Here is an 18720-nt window from a genome sequence, read left to right as displayed (position 1 = left end):
GACTAATTCACTCCTATAATTTGGCTTGCTAATTTTGGAACTTTTCTTACAAACTTAAGATTTGCTTTCAGCTTAATTTGCAAAATGGAAAAAAGTAAAAGTAATGTAGATTGAAAGGTTTTTTCTAATTGATGAGAGGATATTCCTTTCATTTTGGTGCTAGACATTGAAATATGGTAAAAGAAACCAGCTGTTGTTTTCATCTGTCATTTTGCTGTGCACAGATAAATTTGACAAAGAAAAAATGTTGTGATAATTGGAATATTACTTGCTTCCTAGCTGTTTAGCCTCAGTTATGAATTATTATTTCAGGCTCGTATATCTTAAATTTTAATGGTGCTGGGTAAAAGTAATTCTTGCAGTTTACCATAATAGCATTGTTTGTCAGGGCTGCACAAGCATCTGTTATTATTTCCTGACAAAATTCACCTTAATTCACTCTTACAGTTCTTGACAGGCAAATAAATTTAGTAAATATCTTTGGGCTTCGACCTTATCGTGTAGATGCATTTTTTGAAGTAGTCACAACAAATGCCTTGAGCAGATGGATTACAGTCTTTCAGAGGCACAGCTCAGATAGTAGGACAGTTTCTCTGCACCTTTTTGTTACAGTGCTATCAAAATGGGGAACTTAAACTATGCCTAGTAAGTAAATGCTGTTGTTCCTGGGTAGTGATGCCTATTTTAAGATGAACCAAGCATTCTCCTCAGGAAATATCCTATCTTGTGTGCCAGCAATAGGAGGGATATAGGGGAAAAAATCCTGTCAAAGTCTGTATTTGCCATTGAGATAGGTTTTACAGGCATTGAGGCGGTCAGCAGTGTGTGCACCAGTATTGACACTGGCTGTGTTGATGCAGTCACAGAAGCTAGTGTTGCATGCAAGGCAGAAAGGAAAGAGTAGAGACTGTACCGACAGGAGCACAGAAACACAGCTTTCCACAAGACTTTGTTTTCCAGAGGAATGCAAATCTCAGTTTCTGGCTGGCCAATTCTTAGCTTTCCAAAAGGATACCTAGTTTGCTGCTGGCTTTTGATAGGTGAAATTCCTCTGGGATTTCTTTGCTCTCTTACTAAGTCCAGAATTTGATGACTGCCAGGCGGGACAAGAAACTGTATCTGTTGGCCTGTTTTTGTAGTGTCTGGTGGTTTTGTTGCCAGAGATCTGTTACTGAGTTTTGAAAATGAATAGCAATTTTACACAGGCTGGATTCTTGAATCCTTAAAAAGGAAGCAATCTTCTTTACTCTTCTAAGAAATAAACCAAATATTAATGACTGCACATTTTCCTGTCATATCTTCCCAAATGTACTTGGTGTTGAAATGTGTGTGTTCTGAGGAGTGCAGTGCTCTGCCTTTTCTGATGATTTTTCTTCAAATCATAGCTTACTTCTCATCTACAGTGATGCCAGTTTGCATTTACTGTGGCTTGCCTTGCAATTGATGATTGTCTGCTTTTAGCATATCACTCCTGGTCTCTTCTGCCTTTGTGTCTGAGATGTCCAGAGAGGCTTTCTTAAAAAGTATCAAGTGACCCTTTGATCAACCTGAAACATGATCAGAGTTTCTCCCCCCAATCTGTTGATTAGTCCTCTGCCTGTCCCCAAAGTTCAGACTTAAAAACTACTTCCCTTTGAGACAGTCATCAAAATTTAATGATAAACCTTTGTTAGTCCTGTGCCAAGCATAATAATTCCTATCTCCTGCTGTGGGTTTTGGAAACAAAATATGAAACACAGGATAAACCGGGTCTGAGTTGATAGTGAAGATTGCAGCCTCCTGCAGGTACAGGAAAGAGTTTGCAGTAATGAAGTAGTTCTGCTATAAGCACCAGCTGCCCAAATGGTCATACCTGAATTTTCTTTGTGAAATAGCAAAATGGTTTGAAATTCGGGTTCCTCTTAAAAAAAAAAAAAAAAAAAAGAAGTATATAATTGTATGTTAAGTGTTTGTCTTAATGACCTTTTTTTCATTCTAATCCAGAGGTTTGCTGGGAGGTGCTGATCTGGATCTCCTACAGCAATAAGGATTTCATTTGACTTTGTACACTATCCATATAAATATATGGATCTCTGTATAGGTACTTGAGTATAAAATGTAATGTTGAAATTAATCCCCACACTTAATTATAATTACATGTGGCAGAAGGGAAGATGTTGCTATGCAGGGAGGCTTTTGATATTTTTGAGATTAAATAACTTGCTAATATACCTTTTTGTTCTAGTACATTAAATGCGCATTATTCCAGAAGGACCTCTTCTACTTGTGTCCTAAAAATTACATTAAGTTACAGGTTTAATTATGCTTGTATACTTCTGTCCAGAGTGCAGTTTTCTTTGGCAATAAAAGAATTTTTTAATGGCCTATGGATGCTACTGATTAGAGACCGAAACATCTGTAAAACCAAATTTGTTAGTTTGCCAACAGAAAACAAGGTAGTCATTGTTAGAGATACCCTAGAGGGAAGAAGTGTATGAAAAAATGGTGTATCACCAATGTAATTGTTAGTATTTCTTTTTCCTGCAGCTGGGGGGACTCTGCCCAGACAGGGATCCTGACCTTGGAAGGCCCCACTTAGATCCTTGATTGAACTTGCTGGGATTGCATCTGTTGTGTTCTTCACAGAGGAAGTCAATGGATGAGATGTTACATAACATTTGGAATATGCTTGCTTGTGGAGTCTTATCAGGCACTACAGGAAGTTGTGGCTTGCCCATCGTTGCTGAGGGCGTAAAGGTTTCATTAATAAGGTGCATATAAAGACATCTGGTAATTTGGTCAGCTGAAGAGAATTTGATGTGTAGCAGAGAGTCAGAACTTGCTTCCCAGCAGAGAGGAGATAGGTTTAAATGTCTTTCTGCAGCAGACATTGTTGCCTGATTCCCAGCTCCTGTTTATAGTGTTCAAGAACACCTGAGAGCAAAAGAAGAGCTATATACCTCTTTTTATTTCCTAAGAGCATTTTCTTAAGAGTTTGAAGGTAACTTGACCTCATGCTTAATGGTATTAAGTACACCACAGTTCAAAAGTGGAGACCATGGAAACAAAGTGGTTTTTGAATTTCAGTGTTGCAGTCTTGTACTGGTCATGATAGAATCATAGAATCCTTAGAGTTGGAAGGGACCTTTAAAGGTCATAAAGAAGGCCTCCAGGGACAGGGCATCAGCCAAATCTCTAGACAACTTGTTCCAGTGTCTCACCACCTTCGCTGTAAAACATTTTTTCCTTCTATCTAAATCTCCCCTCTTTAAGCATGAAGCCATTTCCCCTTGTTCTGTCATCACAGACCCTGCTAAAGAGTCTGCCCCTTTCTTTCCTGTAGCTCCCCATTAGATATTGAAAGGCCAGGTCACCTCGGAGCCTTCTCCAGGCAGAACAGCCCCAGCTCTTTCAGCCTGTCCTCATTGGAAAGGTGTTCCATCCCTTGGATCAGTTTTCTGTCCCTCCTCTGCATGTGCTCCTGCAGGTCCCTGTCTCCCCGTACTGAGGACTCCACATCTGGATGCAGTACTCCAGGTGAAGTCTCACAGCACAGAGTAGAGGGGCAGCATGACTTCTGTTTCCCTGCTGGCCATGCTGCTTTTGATGCAGCCCAGGATATGGTTGTCTTTCTCTGCCAGGAGGGCACATTGCTGGCTTATGTCCAGCTTCCCATCCACCAGTACCCCCAGGTTTTTTTTTCAGCAGGTCTTGTGCTCAACCCTTTCATCTCCCAGCTCGTGTTGGTAGTGAGAATTGGTTCAACCCAGGTGCAAGATCTTGTATTTGGATATGTTGAACAATCCAGGGGATTTGGAGAGTTGAGAATGTTGAGATTTTCAGCCTTTCAAAATAAGTCTAAAATCATTTGCAACCAATTAAATAATTTAAAAGAGCATTAAATGCCCAAAGAGCGCGATTTATGAGATGCTGCTAAAGCTTTGCTTATGTTTTTTGGGTGTTCTGGTATTTTGTGTTCGGGACTTAGCAGTGGCCAAGTGCTGTGTCCTCTAGTAGGTGAATGACATAAAACAGATGCAAGCAATGCAAAAGAAGTACAAAGAAAAGGATTTGGAAAGATGATAGCTTTAGAAACATGAACACTGTAAGAAGTTGAAAAAATTAAGGTAATTTGCTAGCAAAGAAAAATTAGGTGGGTACACATAAGCATGTATGTTCTGGTACTGAAAACCTGTAATTGGAATTGAGACAACAATCAGTTGTTTCTTATGAACAACCAATAGTGGAAGGGAAAAAAGATGGCTCACAATACAACAAATGTCATTGTGGTTGATATCAAATCTTTTAAAAGTTGTTAATCTTTTCCCTCTTCTGTTGAAGAGGGCAACACACCCAGCAGTTACAGGATTTCCATTATAGGCAATCTTAAAGAAACCCTGGTTCTTGATCACAGAAACATACGTTTCATAATAAAGATAGAGGGTGTTCTTAATGGATTGCTTTTCTACTTTTCCTCCAAAAAAATTACTTGAAGAGACACTGATGTTGCTCTTATTCAGCTTTTTTGAGTGTTTTGAAGAGAGATGAAGTCATGCATCATTACTCAACCTCTTGAAGTTTGTGTAACCCCTTCAAAGTAATCTTTTACCTTGCCATGTTGGAAACCAGAGTTGTTTACACAAAGTGCAAATCACTGGATTAGTTTTCATATGAACCTTCTTAAAAGTATACTATAAAATCAAGTTGAAGAGTCTGGGTTTGAGGAAAAGATTAATAAAAAAGTACACAGTGAACTCCAGGGGAGTGATATTTCTATAAATAATTAATAGCTAAAAGCCATTTCAAAAGGATCGGTGCCCTACTCAGTCCATTATGAATGTAGATGCTGCATCTTTCAAAAGCTCTTAAAGTCACCCTTCAAGGTTTGTTTGGGTTTCTGTCTTTCTGGAGTTGAGTTCATTTTATGATAAAGAAAATACTGATGGCATATATTGTGAAGATTTGTTTTCTAGTGGTAATACGACACTATTCACTGGGCAACTACCTACAGCAGCAGAGTGTGTACAGATATCAGAAGATATGAAGCACTTTTAAGGAAATTCTTTTAGCCAGTGTTAGCCACATGAAACTCAAACATACATTAGTGATAGCATTTACATTTAGTAGCATTTTGAAAAAAAAGTGCAGGAAGTAGTTGCATACATCACTTGGTAGCATTTTGAGATACCTGTATGTTTTTATAGATACCTAAAATATCTGTATATATTTAAATGCAGATTGCTTTGTTTAGTCATACGTATTTTTGTTCTCACATCTCATGTTTCTGTTTTTCCCCAGGATTGCAGTACTGGTGCTATATTTGATAGTGATAGATAAAACTAATTATATAATTTCTGTAAATATAAGCTAAAGAACTGGAATGAAATACTCTTCAAACACAGATTCTTCCATCTGTAAAAAAGCTTGCAGCCAAATCAGAAAAGAACGAGAGTAGAAGTACTATCACTCCGTCTTACTAGGAGCTGGCCTTTAAACAGAGAGGGCCAAGAAGTCATTTCTTCAAGTTCACATTGGATTTTATGGGAGATTCAAGCTCAGAATCATGATCTATCTGAAATGGCTTTGGCAAAAGATAGTAAGTGAGCATTACTGTATAATATAGTATCTATCATCTACCAGTGTAGGTACAGGTAATTCACATGATGAAGTTGTACTGGCAAATAATATTTTGCAGTTACAACATTGCTTAGCATATTTCTTGGGTTTTATAAGAGCTTATTTTAAGAAGCATTGATGTTGTTTTGTTTTTTTTTTTTTTTAAATAACAGGTCAGTGCTTAAAATTTGCTTTAATTGGTAATGTATCATAAAAAACTTAGGCTTCAATATGAAATCTGTATCAGAAGGAGAGCTCAGTGACCTGAATCCAGTCATCTGGGGCTTATGAGCCTTGAAAACTTAGGCAGTGCTAAAAATGATTCAATGGCAATTGAATGGTCTGACTGTGTATTGCATGTTTGTGTATGTGTATGGAATTACATGTTAGAAACTGTGGAATTGTCTGTTAGTATGATTTTTTAGGCTTTACTTTTCAATCTGGTTATATTTATAGGTAATGCTGTCTCTCAATATGCTGAAGTGAGGTCAGAATTTAAAATCAATTTCCCTATCTCTGTCTTGTATCTGTGTTTTAAGGATTGTGGAGCAATCATAAGTACAACTTTTTGATGCTGATGTTCTTTGTTGTTTCCCACATCCCCTCTTCCCCCCAGTCCCTTTGCGGGTGGAAGAGGCTGAAGAGTTTTAAATGGTTTTGCTGTAGTAGTTCAACTCCATTAATGGTTTCTAAATGAAAGTGAAATATTTTTCTTTAATTTAAGTAATCCAGAGACCATATGGTACATATCTTGAATCACCTAAGTGGTTAATTGCATGTTAAATTCCTTTCCTCTTCCCCAGTGTAAACAACTGCAAAAATATTTACATTCCATGCCTTGCTAGATTTATTTATCGTTTTATAATAAAAACACAGAAGTGTTATAAATTGAAATTCTAATCTCTTGCTTGACTTGCTTTCTAAAATGTCAGTGATGTCTCTGGGTTGGTTTACTTTGTGCTCTCTCCCACTCCTAACACAGAAATGCACGACACTGAAAAACGAAGGAGTGCTGACATTAAGCAAGTTACGAGGGCAGCTCAAGATGTGGTTTCATGAAATTAACTTTCTGTTATTCTAAACATGATTAGAAACTGCAGCAAAGGAAGTGGCTTTAGAACTTTTTATTGGAATTTTTTATTATTGTGAAATTCTAGAATCGTGGTGATGTAATTCTATAAAATTTGGTGTTCAGACCAGAAATAAAGAAAGTAAGTTAACCAAAGAAGTAGGTGCATACCTCTGAAAGAATTGCTTCTGCCACTCAGCAAACGCTCTAGGATTTCCTCAGAGGTAGCCCCAGGCATAGACTGTAACATCTGCACCCCAAAACTCATTAAGTTGTTTCTTCAAGTGAGAATGAATTGAGGATGTCTTCAAAGCTTCAAGCTTATGTAACTAATGAAAGAGGGGAGAGAAATACTCTGATTTGTTACAGAATGAAGCAGAGAATTCCTTAAGCTATAAAGCCTCTTCTTATTTCATAAAGCGAAGGAGTAGTTTAAACTTACCAGTGGAAAAATAAATTCTGTGACGGGATAGTTTGGCCTCCCCAAAGTATGTGCTGCTGGCAGCTGAGCTGGAACCTCGGAACCTGGCAGTCATGGCCCAGGCTTCTGTTGGCAGTGCTAGGCTTCTTGCTGCAGCCACTACACACAGACAAGAAGAGCCAGAGGAGCTTTATTTGGCCAACTTCTTCAGTCATCTACTGCAGGCTTGATGCTTCTAGCAAACTGAGTGCAGTAGAGACTCAGGAAACAGTATTCATTCAAGTAGATGTGCACAGGAATTCTGGAAGCCATTGGGGTGAGTCTTGAAATTTCAGTGCTTGATGACTTCTGGTGGTTGCAGCTCTTTGCAGTGAAACCTTCTCAGTATCATCCTTGAGTTTTGAGCAGGTTGTTAACTGGGAAAAAAGTCTATGAGTTTGACCATGAAAATATGAACAAGTCAAAGGAAAACAAAGAGACCACATCTGGTCATCAGATAATAGTTTTTTGTTTTTTTTTTTTTTATTTTGATAAAGGTATTTTTTACTACCAGTGTATTAAAATGATGTGTGCACAGCTAGTAGTACATCAGAACAGGAAATCTGCTGAGCTGGATGTGCAGCATCCGGTCAGATCTGCACCACACAGTGAATTTACCCATTTTCTGTACTGAGAAGTGGCCTTGGTTTCTCGATCTGTTGACTGCAGCTCTCTGTATTGTTTGTGTGCAGAGCTAGTTGGATGATGGAAGGGATTGTCCCGCTCTGCTCTGCGCTGATCCAGCCTCACCTCGAGCAGCGGGTGGAGGTTTAGGGCCCACAGTGTAAGGACATAAAACTGTTAGAGAGCATCCAGAGGAGGGCTGCGGGGGTTGTGAGGGTTCTAAAGGGTAAGATGTGTGCGGAGCCTGAGGGGAGGCCTGATGGCGGCCACAGCTCCTCACAGGGAGCGGAGGGGCAGCGCTGAGCTCTGCTCTGTGTGACAGCAACAGGGAACGGCATGGAGCTGCGTCAGGGGAGGGCGGCTGGGGGTGAGGGAAAGGGGCTGCGCCAGAGGGCGGTGGGCATGGAACAGCTGCCCAGGACCAAGTGCTGGAGTTCAGACAGCGTTTGGGCAGTGCTCTCAGCCATGGGGATTGGATTTTGGGTGGTGCTGCGTGGAGCCATGAGTTGGACTCGGTGATTCTTGTACGTCCATTCCATTCAGGGTATTCTTTTCTGTTCACTTCCAGCTCCTGTTGTGCTCGTTTTCAGTGTGCTTATTTGCATGCCAGAAGCCTGTTGTGCTGGAAATTCACTAACATTGATAAGCCTTGCTTCTCAGCAGAGGGAAATGTACTGATTTCCATGCTAATTGCTGTTCTGTTCTGTCTCCCAAGTTACCAGAGCCTCGAGTTTCTTTGTGATTCTCATGAGTGTTCCACCACTACTGATAGCCAAGTTCAAGGGCATTAGGAGCAATACCATCAACTTTCTGGCAGATCCAGGAGTTCTCCACCCAGTAGCCACTGAGATAAGTTGGCTGCTTCCCCACTGAGTTTCCTGCCAAAATAAAAATTTAATTAAGAAAGGGGAGGGGGGTGGCACCTAATATCATCCCCATCAGATATTGTTCCTCATGGAAACTGTTCAACAACAGGCTCGTTGTTGTAGTTACTCTAACACACATTTTGTAATTAGAAGACTTAAATGATGTAAATACTTCATTTAGTTTTGGGTATTTTCAGGTTCTTATTCTCACTTGTGATTTTTGTCTTAAGATGCAAAAATATAAAAGGAATAAAATACACCTAGAAATAGCTAAAGTCACAGCAGAAACCGATGAAGAGCATTTTGACAACTCCAAGTGCTAGTCAAGAATTACTGTAGTTTGTTTTTCTTTTCAAATGAAGTAGGAGGATTTTATACAAAAATTATGCTTTTTTAATTACAATTATGTAGTGACTTACCTGCAGTTTTTTGCTTTCAATTTTGTCTTTTCACGTTACATATTAATTTTTAAATGAGTTGATCTTTGTGATAATCTTAACATTAGTAAGTTTAGAAATCACATTATTAAATCTTAAATTAATTTATGTTGTCTTCAAACCAGCTTAGTTTCACTGAACTAACAATGTTGTTAAAAGAAATGATGTGTGTTAACTTTCAAATAGGTGTATTAACTTTTAAATACAAGGGGTAAATTATTTTGATTTTTTCCTTGAGTGGTAGTCTTATACCCTTATATCCTCCAGAGATAAAAGAAATTTCTGTCCCCTGACTACAAAGGCAGCCTCCATGACTAGTTTGGGCAAGACACCTAGTTTGAGGTAGCTATTAAGTAAAATGAACTGGATCTTACCCTGAGAGTATATCCGACAAGTACTCTATTTAAAATTCCTGGGAAGGTGTAATGTTCTATCTGTATGGCACATGTATCTGAGATATTTTTGTTTGTTACAGGAAGGAATGGAAAGCCTTCACACTTTGGTAACATTTCAGACATGGTTATAAGGGAAGATTATAATGTTGGTAGAGAAAAGACCCTTCTAATAAACACAGTGGATCAGTTGCACGCCTTTATTTCAGTCTGCTGTGTTGAATAAAAAGCAGGCATGAACATGACCCATGAATGGCATATTACCACAACCCATGGGCTATGCTGTAAAATGTGCTGTTTTATAAACTCCTGGAATGAGTTCGTGGAACTTTTTGAAGTAGGTGATTACTCAATCTTCATTAACTTTCTTGCTGCTTACCAAAAATATAGCGTTTAATAAGGAGTGTACCTTAGTTCTACATGTCTAGCCCTTATCCTTCCAAAAATGAAATTGATATGTCAGTTGTTTTTTTATATGAAGAAGTCATTCAGCTTTGTGAATAACATAGTTATGAAATCAAGTCATTTTTCATCTATTGATAGTTTTATTAGAATGGAATTTCATGCTAAAAGGTGAACCACTTAATTTTAAATGCATTTACAGTGATGTGGTTATTTTTTATTGATCATAGAACATAAAGGAGTACTAGCCTAAGCATATCAACGGGACTAAGTGCTGAATCTTGCATGTGGGTCATAATAACCTCATTCAGTGGCATAAGCTTGGGGAAGAGTGGGTGGAAAATTGCCCAACTGAAAAGGACCTGGGGGTATTGGTCAACAGCTGGCTGAGCACACATCAGCAATGTGCCTGGATGTCCAAGAACAACAGCAACCTGGTGTCAGAAATAGTGTGGCTAGCAGAACTAGGGGAGTGATTGTCCCCTTGTTTGCAACACTGGTGAGACTGCACCTCAAATACTGTGTTCACTTTTGGGCCCCACACTGGAAGAAGGATGATGAGCAGTGAAGCTGGTGAAGGAACTAATTATGAGGAGTTGCTGTGGGGATTGGGGTTGTTTAGTCTAGAGATAAGGAGGTTGAGGGGAGAACTCATTGCTATCTACAACTCTACTGCTACCTGAAAGGAGATTCTATGGCATAAGTCTCTTTGCATAGGAGGCAAGTGACAGGACATAAGGAAAAAGTCTCAAGTTGCACCAGGAATGATTTAGACTGGACATCCGGAATAATTTCTTCATGGAGAGGATGATCAAGCATTGGCATAGGCTGCCCAGGGAATCAACGGGGTCCCTTTCTAAGTTGGTATTAAAAGAGACATTTGGATGTGGCACGAGGGGTCATGGTTTAGTGATGGGACTCAATAGATCAGCTGATGGTTGGACTTAATCTTGAAATTCTTTTCCAACCCAGATGATTCTGTGATTTGGCATTTTTTTGTTGACTATATCTCATCTGTATAAGGTAGGAACAGTTTTTTTAATACAGGCAGATCGCTCCTTGTGGGAGTAGTGGATGCAGTTTAACGTTGCCTGCAAACAAATATTTGAACAAAGTCCAGTATGGAATGTCAGTTACTAGAACAGCATTGAATTGGAAAGTGTACTTGAGTAATATAAAAGATAATGAACAATGATGAAATACCGAAGATACAGAATGAAGGGATTGTGGAAACTCCTTATCAGAAGCTTTGTGTGAGGACTGAAAAAGGTTAAGAACAGGGAATGACAACGTGCTAGAGTTTTCCATACTCTATGCAGAAAAATCTGTACTGATTATGAAAACATTAAAAATCATATATATCCTTCAAACCTTACTAGGAAGTAGTGTGTTTATTATCAGATTTCCTGAGTTGTTGTTTCCACTATGAAAAAAATCTCAGTTGTGTGATGCCTTTGGAAATTGTTATTATCATGGAAACATAGAATCATTAAGAATCATCTAAGATAATCCAGTCCAGCCATCTGTCTACCACCAATATTGCCCACTACACCATGTTCCTAAGTATTACATCTCCCCTTTCTTTGAGCACCTCCAGAGACAGTGACTGCGCCACTTTCCTGGACAGCCTGTTCGAATGGCCCATCCACTTCTGAGAAGAAATTATTCCTAATATCTAATCCAGTCCTCTCCTGGCACAACTTGAGGCCATTCCTTCTCATCTTATTGCTGCTACCTGGGAGAAGAGGCTGATCCCCACCTTGCCACAGCCTCCTTTAAGGCAGTTGCAGAGAGTGATTAGGACTTTCCTGAGAGATCTTATGTAACTCCAGGTATCTGAAAGTGCAATTATGTTGTAGAATCAATGAAGGAAGAGAGAGTTGTCTATACCTTACCTGTGTTGGCATTTAGCTTAAGACAAATTGACTCAGTCTCTTGTATTTGTCTGTCTTCCTCTCTCTTTTTTTTTTTTTTTTTTTTGATACCACCCTATTACCACTGAATTTTTGAATACTTAAACTTCATTAGAGAGCTTCCCCAAATATACAGAGAGAGATGAGTAGCATCTTTGCTTGGTCTTTCTGTACCCCTTCCTTTTCTCTTTTGAAAGGAAGTGATGTGAAGTTTCTTACTTAAGTGTAATAGCAATAGCAACATCAAACAAAATTTTTTGTATGTGGGCAGAGGGAATTGAGGCCTGTTTTTGGTGCAGACTGAAATAAGCTTTTGGTCTTAGATTGCTAAGAAGCTGTTTTCATTATTTACTTGTAATACAGTTTCAGTAAACCTGATAAATGGAATAGCTGATCAGCTTAGATGTGAAGATGAGCTGTTCTAGTCACAGAGCATTAAATGTCTTACAAAAGGAGTACGTCTTCCTTACGCCAGGATATTTCATGGATTTTTGACATAAAGAAGGCAAGATGAGCAAAATAATATGGACTGAGGAATACATACTGTTCTAGTTATAGTTTATGTGATGTATATTCTTCTTTGTGGCAGAAAAAGCAACTTGAATCTTTCACTGAACAGATCTATTTGAAAATTGCTTAAGTTTCTGAGGATGTGAAACCAATTCTTCAGTAAAGCTTTCCACATGCCTGAGAGAGTTGTACTTTCAAGTTGAAACTTTGAATCCTCCTTTTGAGAGCTTAGTATGGAGTAAAGTAGAAGCTGTCATGATTTTCCTGTAGGCTCTCTGATCTGTTTTAAACTGTGCTGTTAGTTCAGTGATTATGGTTATAATTAAGGGACTAGTTAGAAAAATTATAGGCATTAAATGCAAACACAGCAACCACAATATTTTTCAGAGTAAAGTAGAGAATCTGTTTCCAAGCTGAATGTTTCTGTATGTTTACATTATAATGAGATATGATATAGTTGAAGTTTACTTTAAAGAAAGAAAATTAGTCATTCTTAAGAATTTGCATCATCATGCCACAAAGCCCACAGGAAAATTGAGGACTGGAACATTTTTTCATCTTCCATAAAAGACAGGCTTCTGCTTTAAAATAGTTGTGTAGGCTACTGGTGGAGTCATTCATAGCAAATTCAGTGTATTTTTGACACCTGTCTTAGGGTGGAGGCAACTGCCTCTGAATGGCTGAATTGCAGCTAACTTTGAGAAATAGTAAGTGTTCATAGAATCATAGAATGGCCTGGGTTGAAAAGGACCTCAAAGATCATCTAGTTTTAACCTCCCAGTCAAGGGCAGGATCACCAACCACCAGACCAGGCTGCCCAGAGCTTGGATGAGTTGGTGTTCTTGAGAAGAGGGAGCTGACAACTGAATTTCTCATCAGCTGTTCATGATGACCTGGATAATAAGTCACTGATGCTTTTTTAGGGTAGAAAAGACTGATAAAAAAGACATGCTTCTTTGATTTGGTGGGTGGAGAGCAAGATGATGATCAGCACTTTCTTGAATAAAGAAACAGTTTATTTCAGCTGTCCAAAGTTGAGAGATTGAGGCTCAGGGTGTGAAGATGAGTCTCAGTCAAAGATAAATAGTTCTGGAAAACTCCTAATAGCTCTCACTTTTCAGTTTGGTTGCCTTAGAATTTCAGCCGTTAGGTTTAGGATGAGAGTAGAAGAATGTGACAGGCTATGGATTTAAATTTAAAACATCTGTTAGATTACTTTGTTGTTTATCTTCCAGTTCTTCTTTAAAACTCCACTTTCTGTTGTACTTAATGAATCTTGACAACACTCATAATAATGTTAAATTCTTTGTCTGTGGATAGGAGGACAAATAAGATATGAGAGTTCACTCCTCTTATTTCCTCAGAGAGCCAAGAGAGCAGAGTAAGCATCCACTCCTTCATCTGGAGATTCATCATCTTCAGTTCAAGAAATGTATTTAAGCCTGTAGGGAAACATATTTTCATCCCGGTCAGGGCCAAGAGAAACCTCATCAAATTAGCTCTGCTCTGAACAAGGGGTGGACCACATGACCTTCTGAGGTCTCTTTCAATCTAAATTATTCTGTTGCATTCAAAGAAAGAGAAAATTAGGGTATTTCTGTGAAAGCAAGGCCGATGCTTTTGATTTTATCTGCTAAAAGAAAAAACACAGAAAAATAATTGATGCCAAAGAGCTTTGTAAAAGAAGTCCACCATTACTGGAATGAGTCATAAAGCAAAGTAACAGTTTATAAATGAATAACAATATAATTACAGATGGTAATCTGCTATGCATATACATTTTTAAAGGTGCAAACAAATCTTTGAACAATTAATTGCGTGTGCATGTAATTCATCTACCTATGAGTTTTTGGTGTATGGGAAGCTGTATTTTATATAGCATTAAACACAAGGCCCTGTGACCATCTTGTTTGTGGCGCATATTTTTTAGATGGGGCTTTTCTAGGAGTGATACTGCTGTTATCCATATGGAAATAGATAAAATATGAAGTCACTTGTATTAAGGTAATTGTGATTCTTTTGGAGGCCAGTAGAACAGCATGGCTGTTATGACATCTGACTGCGTTTCTTTTGCTTCTTGCTTTTCCCTCCTTCTGACCCTATTTGTGTATGATTTCAATTATTATAATCAGCATATTGGATATACAGTATTTAGCTTGAAAAAATGCCCTTAGAATAAAGCATGTCTTCATTCTGGGTTTTCTGATGGTGGCTTGGGGTTTTTTATTTCTTCTTTTTTTTAAACCATTTTATTTTGTAATGCTAACAGATTTTTTCTATCGTACTTAAAAGAAAACAAGAAAAAAAACAACAACAACAGAACCCACAGAGTAATTTAAAAGGTTTAAAGATGACCAATATTCTTAATTTTGTTTTCTTCTTACAGGCCTGGCAGCTGAGATTTAGTCATCTTGTGGGCTATGGTGCCAAATATTACTCCTACCTCATGTCCAGGGCCGTTGCCTCCATGGTGTGGAAACAGTGTTTTGCTCACAATCCATTCGATAGGTAAAAACAGAGAAAATACTGAGTTACCATGTAGTGTTGTACTTCTGTAGTGTACTTCTGGAAAGGGGTAAACACGGTATGCTTGGGGCAGCATAGGTGGTTGGGCTTTTTCAGTGCTGATTAATTTTCAGCCTTTTTGTTGATTTTAAGAGTATAACAAAATAGGAAATGACCACACATTAAATGTACTTTGGGACGTAATCATTGATGCAAAGAACTCATGTCTGTGTTTTAAAATACAGGCTTGCCAGTTGAGAGGCATTGAAATCTGTATTTAGATGTAATTATAGAGCTTGATTTTCATAGGTACCAGATTAATTGTAATTTTCTTTTGAAATCAAAAGCAACTGCAGGTATTAAACAAGCTTCATGTCACCACCTTCAGAGCTAAGCATAGCTATCCTACTCATTTTGCTTTGTGAAATTAAAAGGTAAATTGTGACTTCAAAAAATTTAAATAAAATAAAAATAAAATAAAAATGTTCTTACATCATAGGTGTATGTTCTAGGCATTATAACTAAGTAACTTTTTCCCTTTCAACAGTGGAAGCTGAAATGTTTGCATTTTAACTTCCATGAACATCAGCACATCTTTGTGTGTATAAAATGTGTCTAGTTCAGTTAATCGTAGTATATTTTTAAATGTAATCTGAATTCAAAGGAGCCAACATGGGATCAAGGTGGTCATTGTTTTGGGGTGTAAGATCTCATTCCATCTCTGCCTTTGAATCACATAGAGATCCTAGAAGTAAATACAGCTGAAAGCTGGACAGGCTCCCTGCAGATGGCTCTAACATCTGTGTTTTTCCAGGGCAATGGGTGAGCGTTATCGGAGAGAGATGCTGGCACATGGTGGTGGAAAAGAGCCCATTCTTATGGTTCAAGGTACAAAAAATTTTAGAACTGTTTGATTCCTTTGATCAAGAAAGAAATAATGCAAACGTATTTCCCAGTTTGTTCTTCATAGTTCAGTTTTGTTTTATTTATTGGATTTGTGAAAGAAAACCTTTCTGTTTATTTATTTAAGTGAAGTGATTGTCAGCTTTTGCATCACAGTCACAGAATCACAGAATTGTAGGGGTTGGAAGGGACCTCCAGAGATCATCGAGTCCAACCCCCAAGTCAGTCAGTGATGCACAGAACAAAACAGGCATAGGAACAGTTGGGACAAAATGTTGTAAGGGTTATATGATAAAGTAGTCTAAAGAATTGAGAGTAAAACATACTTGAAAGTAAACAGATGATGGTTTTTGGATGCATAAGTTTTACACAGGTGAAATTCAGATCTAATTGTTCTGTAGGCAAGAATTGAACTTCCACTGGCCATGCAATTTTAGCATTGTCAAAATAGCTCTAAGTATATTGCTACTTTGAATATAAATTCTCTTGAAATGGAAATTTGAAGATTGTGATATGGAAATCTGGTTCTTTATTCCTCTCAGTACTACATTTCCCTTTTGAATCTGGGAAATAACTTTTTCAATTCACTCTGATATTGTTAATTATGAATATTAATTAATCAGCCTCTGATCACTGCAGTTTTGAAGACTGAAAGTTGTTTTTTTTAGTCGCATAAGTTGTGCAGTGGTAATGCATCTGTATTACATCATGAGCTCAACACAATTTCAAAGTAAGAACATTCTATATATGTATATACATATGTATGTATCCTCTAGATTAGTCTACTTATTTTTTTGATCTGCAGGGTTACTTTTCCTTCAGGATGCCTTTTGCATCTTTTAAACTTACCTCTCTTTTCTGCTCTTGAAAAGTGTAACTGCAGCTCACGATTGTGGACTAAGTAGTTGCAAGACAATTATTACATCTTTACAAGCAAATCCAATTATATTGTAAGCCATGTTGCAGTGGAAGAAAGAACATTTTTAAACAGCAATCTTTTCTGTTTCTGGGATGTGTTTTCACTTGTTGAGCATGGAGTGGAGTGCCCAAGAGGCTATAGTGAAGTTGTTGGCAATGCGCTTTCTTGAATCAAACATTATTTGACTGAAATTTGCAAAATGCAACTGTGAATAGACTTAACAAATCTGTGTACCTAGAGATGTCTTCCCCTCTTGTATTTGAGAGAGCACAGTGGAACGTGGTACCATCAGTGTGGGGTTGAAAGTATGCATCAGTCATTTTGGATAAAACTTCTTGCTGAAATGAATCTGAAGTGGCATTGGAGTTCAAGAAATTCCAAATTTATTTCAAGCTTAAAAGAAATCCACAGATTCACAGAATTCACAGAATCATAAGGTTGGAAATGACCTGCAAGATCATCCAGTCCAACCACCCTCCCATTCCTATCAGTGCCACAAGCTACTAAACCATCTCTCGTAGCTCCTCATCCAGGCACCTCTTGAACACTGCCAGGGACGGCGTCTCCACCACCTCCCTGGGCAGGCCATCCAGATCTGATGAAGCACGGAAAAGCTCAGTGAAAGCACACAGGTTCACCTGTCTTGTAATGCAATCCTCAGATGTTCTAGGCATTTCTGTATTCATATTCCTTGTGCTTGTAGTTTTTCGTGCCGATCAGTGAGCCCACAGGATCAGTGGTGAATGATGAAAAAATGATAGCTGTGCATCTGGGGCTTGCTCTTTGCAGTTGTACTATTTGATGTTAATGGTAGAATAATCTTTTCTGAAGTGACTTTATAAAAATCAATGCGTGTAAGAAATGGAGTCTGACTTTTCATTTTTTTCTTTTAAATTGCTAAGTTCTTAAATCACTAACCAGAACTGCTGTCACTTCAAGGTTTCCTAGTGCACCTGCTGGCGTGTCTGTTCACACGCCTGAGGAGAACCAGATAGGAGGAACTCCTCTGTATCAGAAAACAGCTGACATTTTCAAGATGTTTTCACTTCTATATTCTGAATTTCTTCAATATTACGTTAAGCAGAAATTTAAAAAGATATAAAAACATATTCAAGATCAATCAAATTATCAGAAAAAAATGCCTTTATTAACTAGAGAGTCCTTACTTGTGCTTGTTGTGACCTCCAGTTGTAGACAGTGTGAAATTTAAACAAGCATGTTGTGAGTGACTCTGTGAAAAATTAAATTCAGGTGACTCAGGTCTTTTAGCATGTTAATAATTTGATTGCTTACTTTGGATTATTTAAGATCAAAGCATACAACAGAAATGTTGGAAAAGATTAGTGTATGTTTAGATTTAATCATTCTGTATTTATTAGAAAAAAAAAAAGAGAAACTGAAGAGGAAAAATAAGACCAATTGCTTGTTACTTGTTTTGGTTGCCATTTCAAAAGCATCTGACTCCCTTTGCTGTTTTTAACCCTGTCCCTTACAGATATTCTGTAACATTTGATTTCCGTCTTCGGTTGGCTTTCCTCAGCTGCAGTGCTGCACACAGCTGGTTTCCTGGCTAAAGACAAATTCCACCAGACCCAGCAGCTTGTTGATTTTATTCTGCTTCAGAGAAACCGTTCAGATGCTTTGCCCACTAGTGCCCTATTGAAAAAAACCTACATTCTGTTGGTTTGAAGTTTGTTTTCCTTTATTAAAGGAACACGCTCAAACCTGGCTTCTGGATTCATGCATGCAGCCTCACCCTTGAAGTGCTTCCATATCTCATTGTGCAGTTAGCTATATTCATTGATCTGATAACAGATAACTTCACAAGCACGTTTCATTTATTCAATTCCTTTGTTGTGATTTCCTTCTCAGAAGCTACCTATTGTCTTTCTTTTGTGCTTGCATATGACCCTAGCTTTTCATCTTTCTCCCACACAATTGCGTAGATGTACTGATTAAGAAAGAGAAAGGATCTGACCTGCCATCCGGTGGAGCTGGTGACAAGATTCGTGTTTGAACCAGCCTGTCATTAGAATAACACAATGTACTTCTTTGTGTTTGGATTTGATTCCTGTGGCTTTTTTTTCATTAAAAAAAAAAAAAAAAAAAAAAAAAAAAAAAAAAA

At 38.1% G+C, this 18720-nt stretch overlaps 1 protein-coding gene across 1 annotated transcript in view; it reads left to right on the top strand.

The window, feature by feature from the left end:
* Nucleotides 1-18720, top strand: part of LOC122177588 (mitochondrial intermediate peptidase) — a 67327-nt gene that overhangs the window by 44314 nt on the left and 4293 nt on the right. The window contains exons 17-18 of the mRNA XM_042867137.1: nucleotides 14655-14776; nucleotides 15588-15661. Coding sequence (XP_042723071.1) covers nucleotides 14655-14776; nucleotides 15588-15661 — 196 coding nt within the window. The remainder of the gene's footprint in view (nucleotides 1-14654; nucleotides 14777-15587; nucleotides 15662-18720) is intronic.

This window comes from Lagopus leucura, unplaced genomic scaffold, assembly GCF_019238085.1.
Source record: "Lagopus leucura isolate 7727_CA_CO unplaced genomic scaffold, USGS_WTPT01 Super-Scaffold_100001, whole genome shotgun sequence".
In the NCBI taxonomy this organism is placed as follows: domain Eukaryota; kingdom Metazoa; phylum Chordata; class Aves; order Galliformes; family Phasianidae; genus Lagopus; species Lagopus leucura.
Note: the sequence above shows the minus strand (reverse complement) of the source record. Positions and strands in the feature narration are given on the sequence as shown.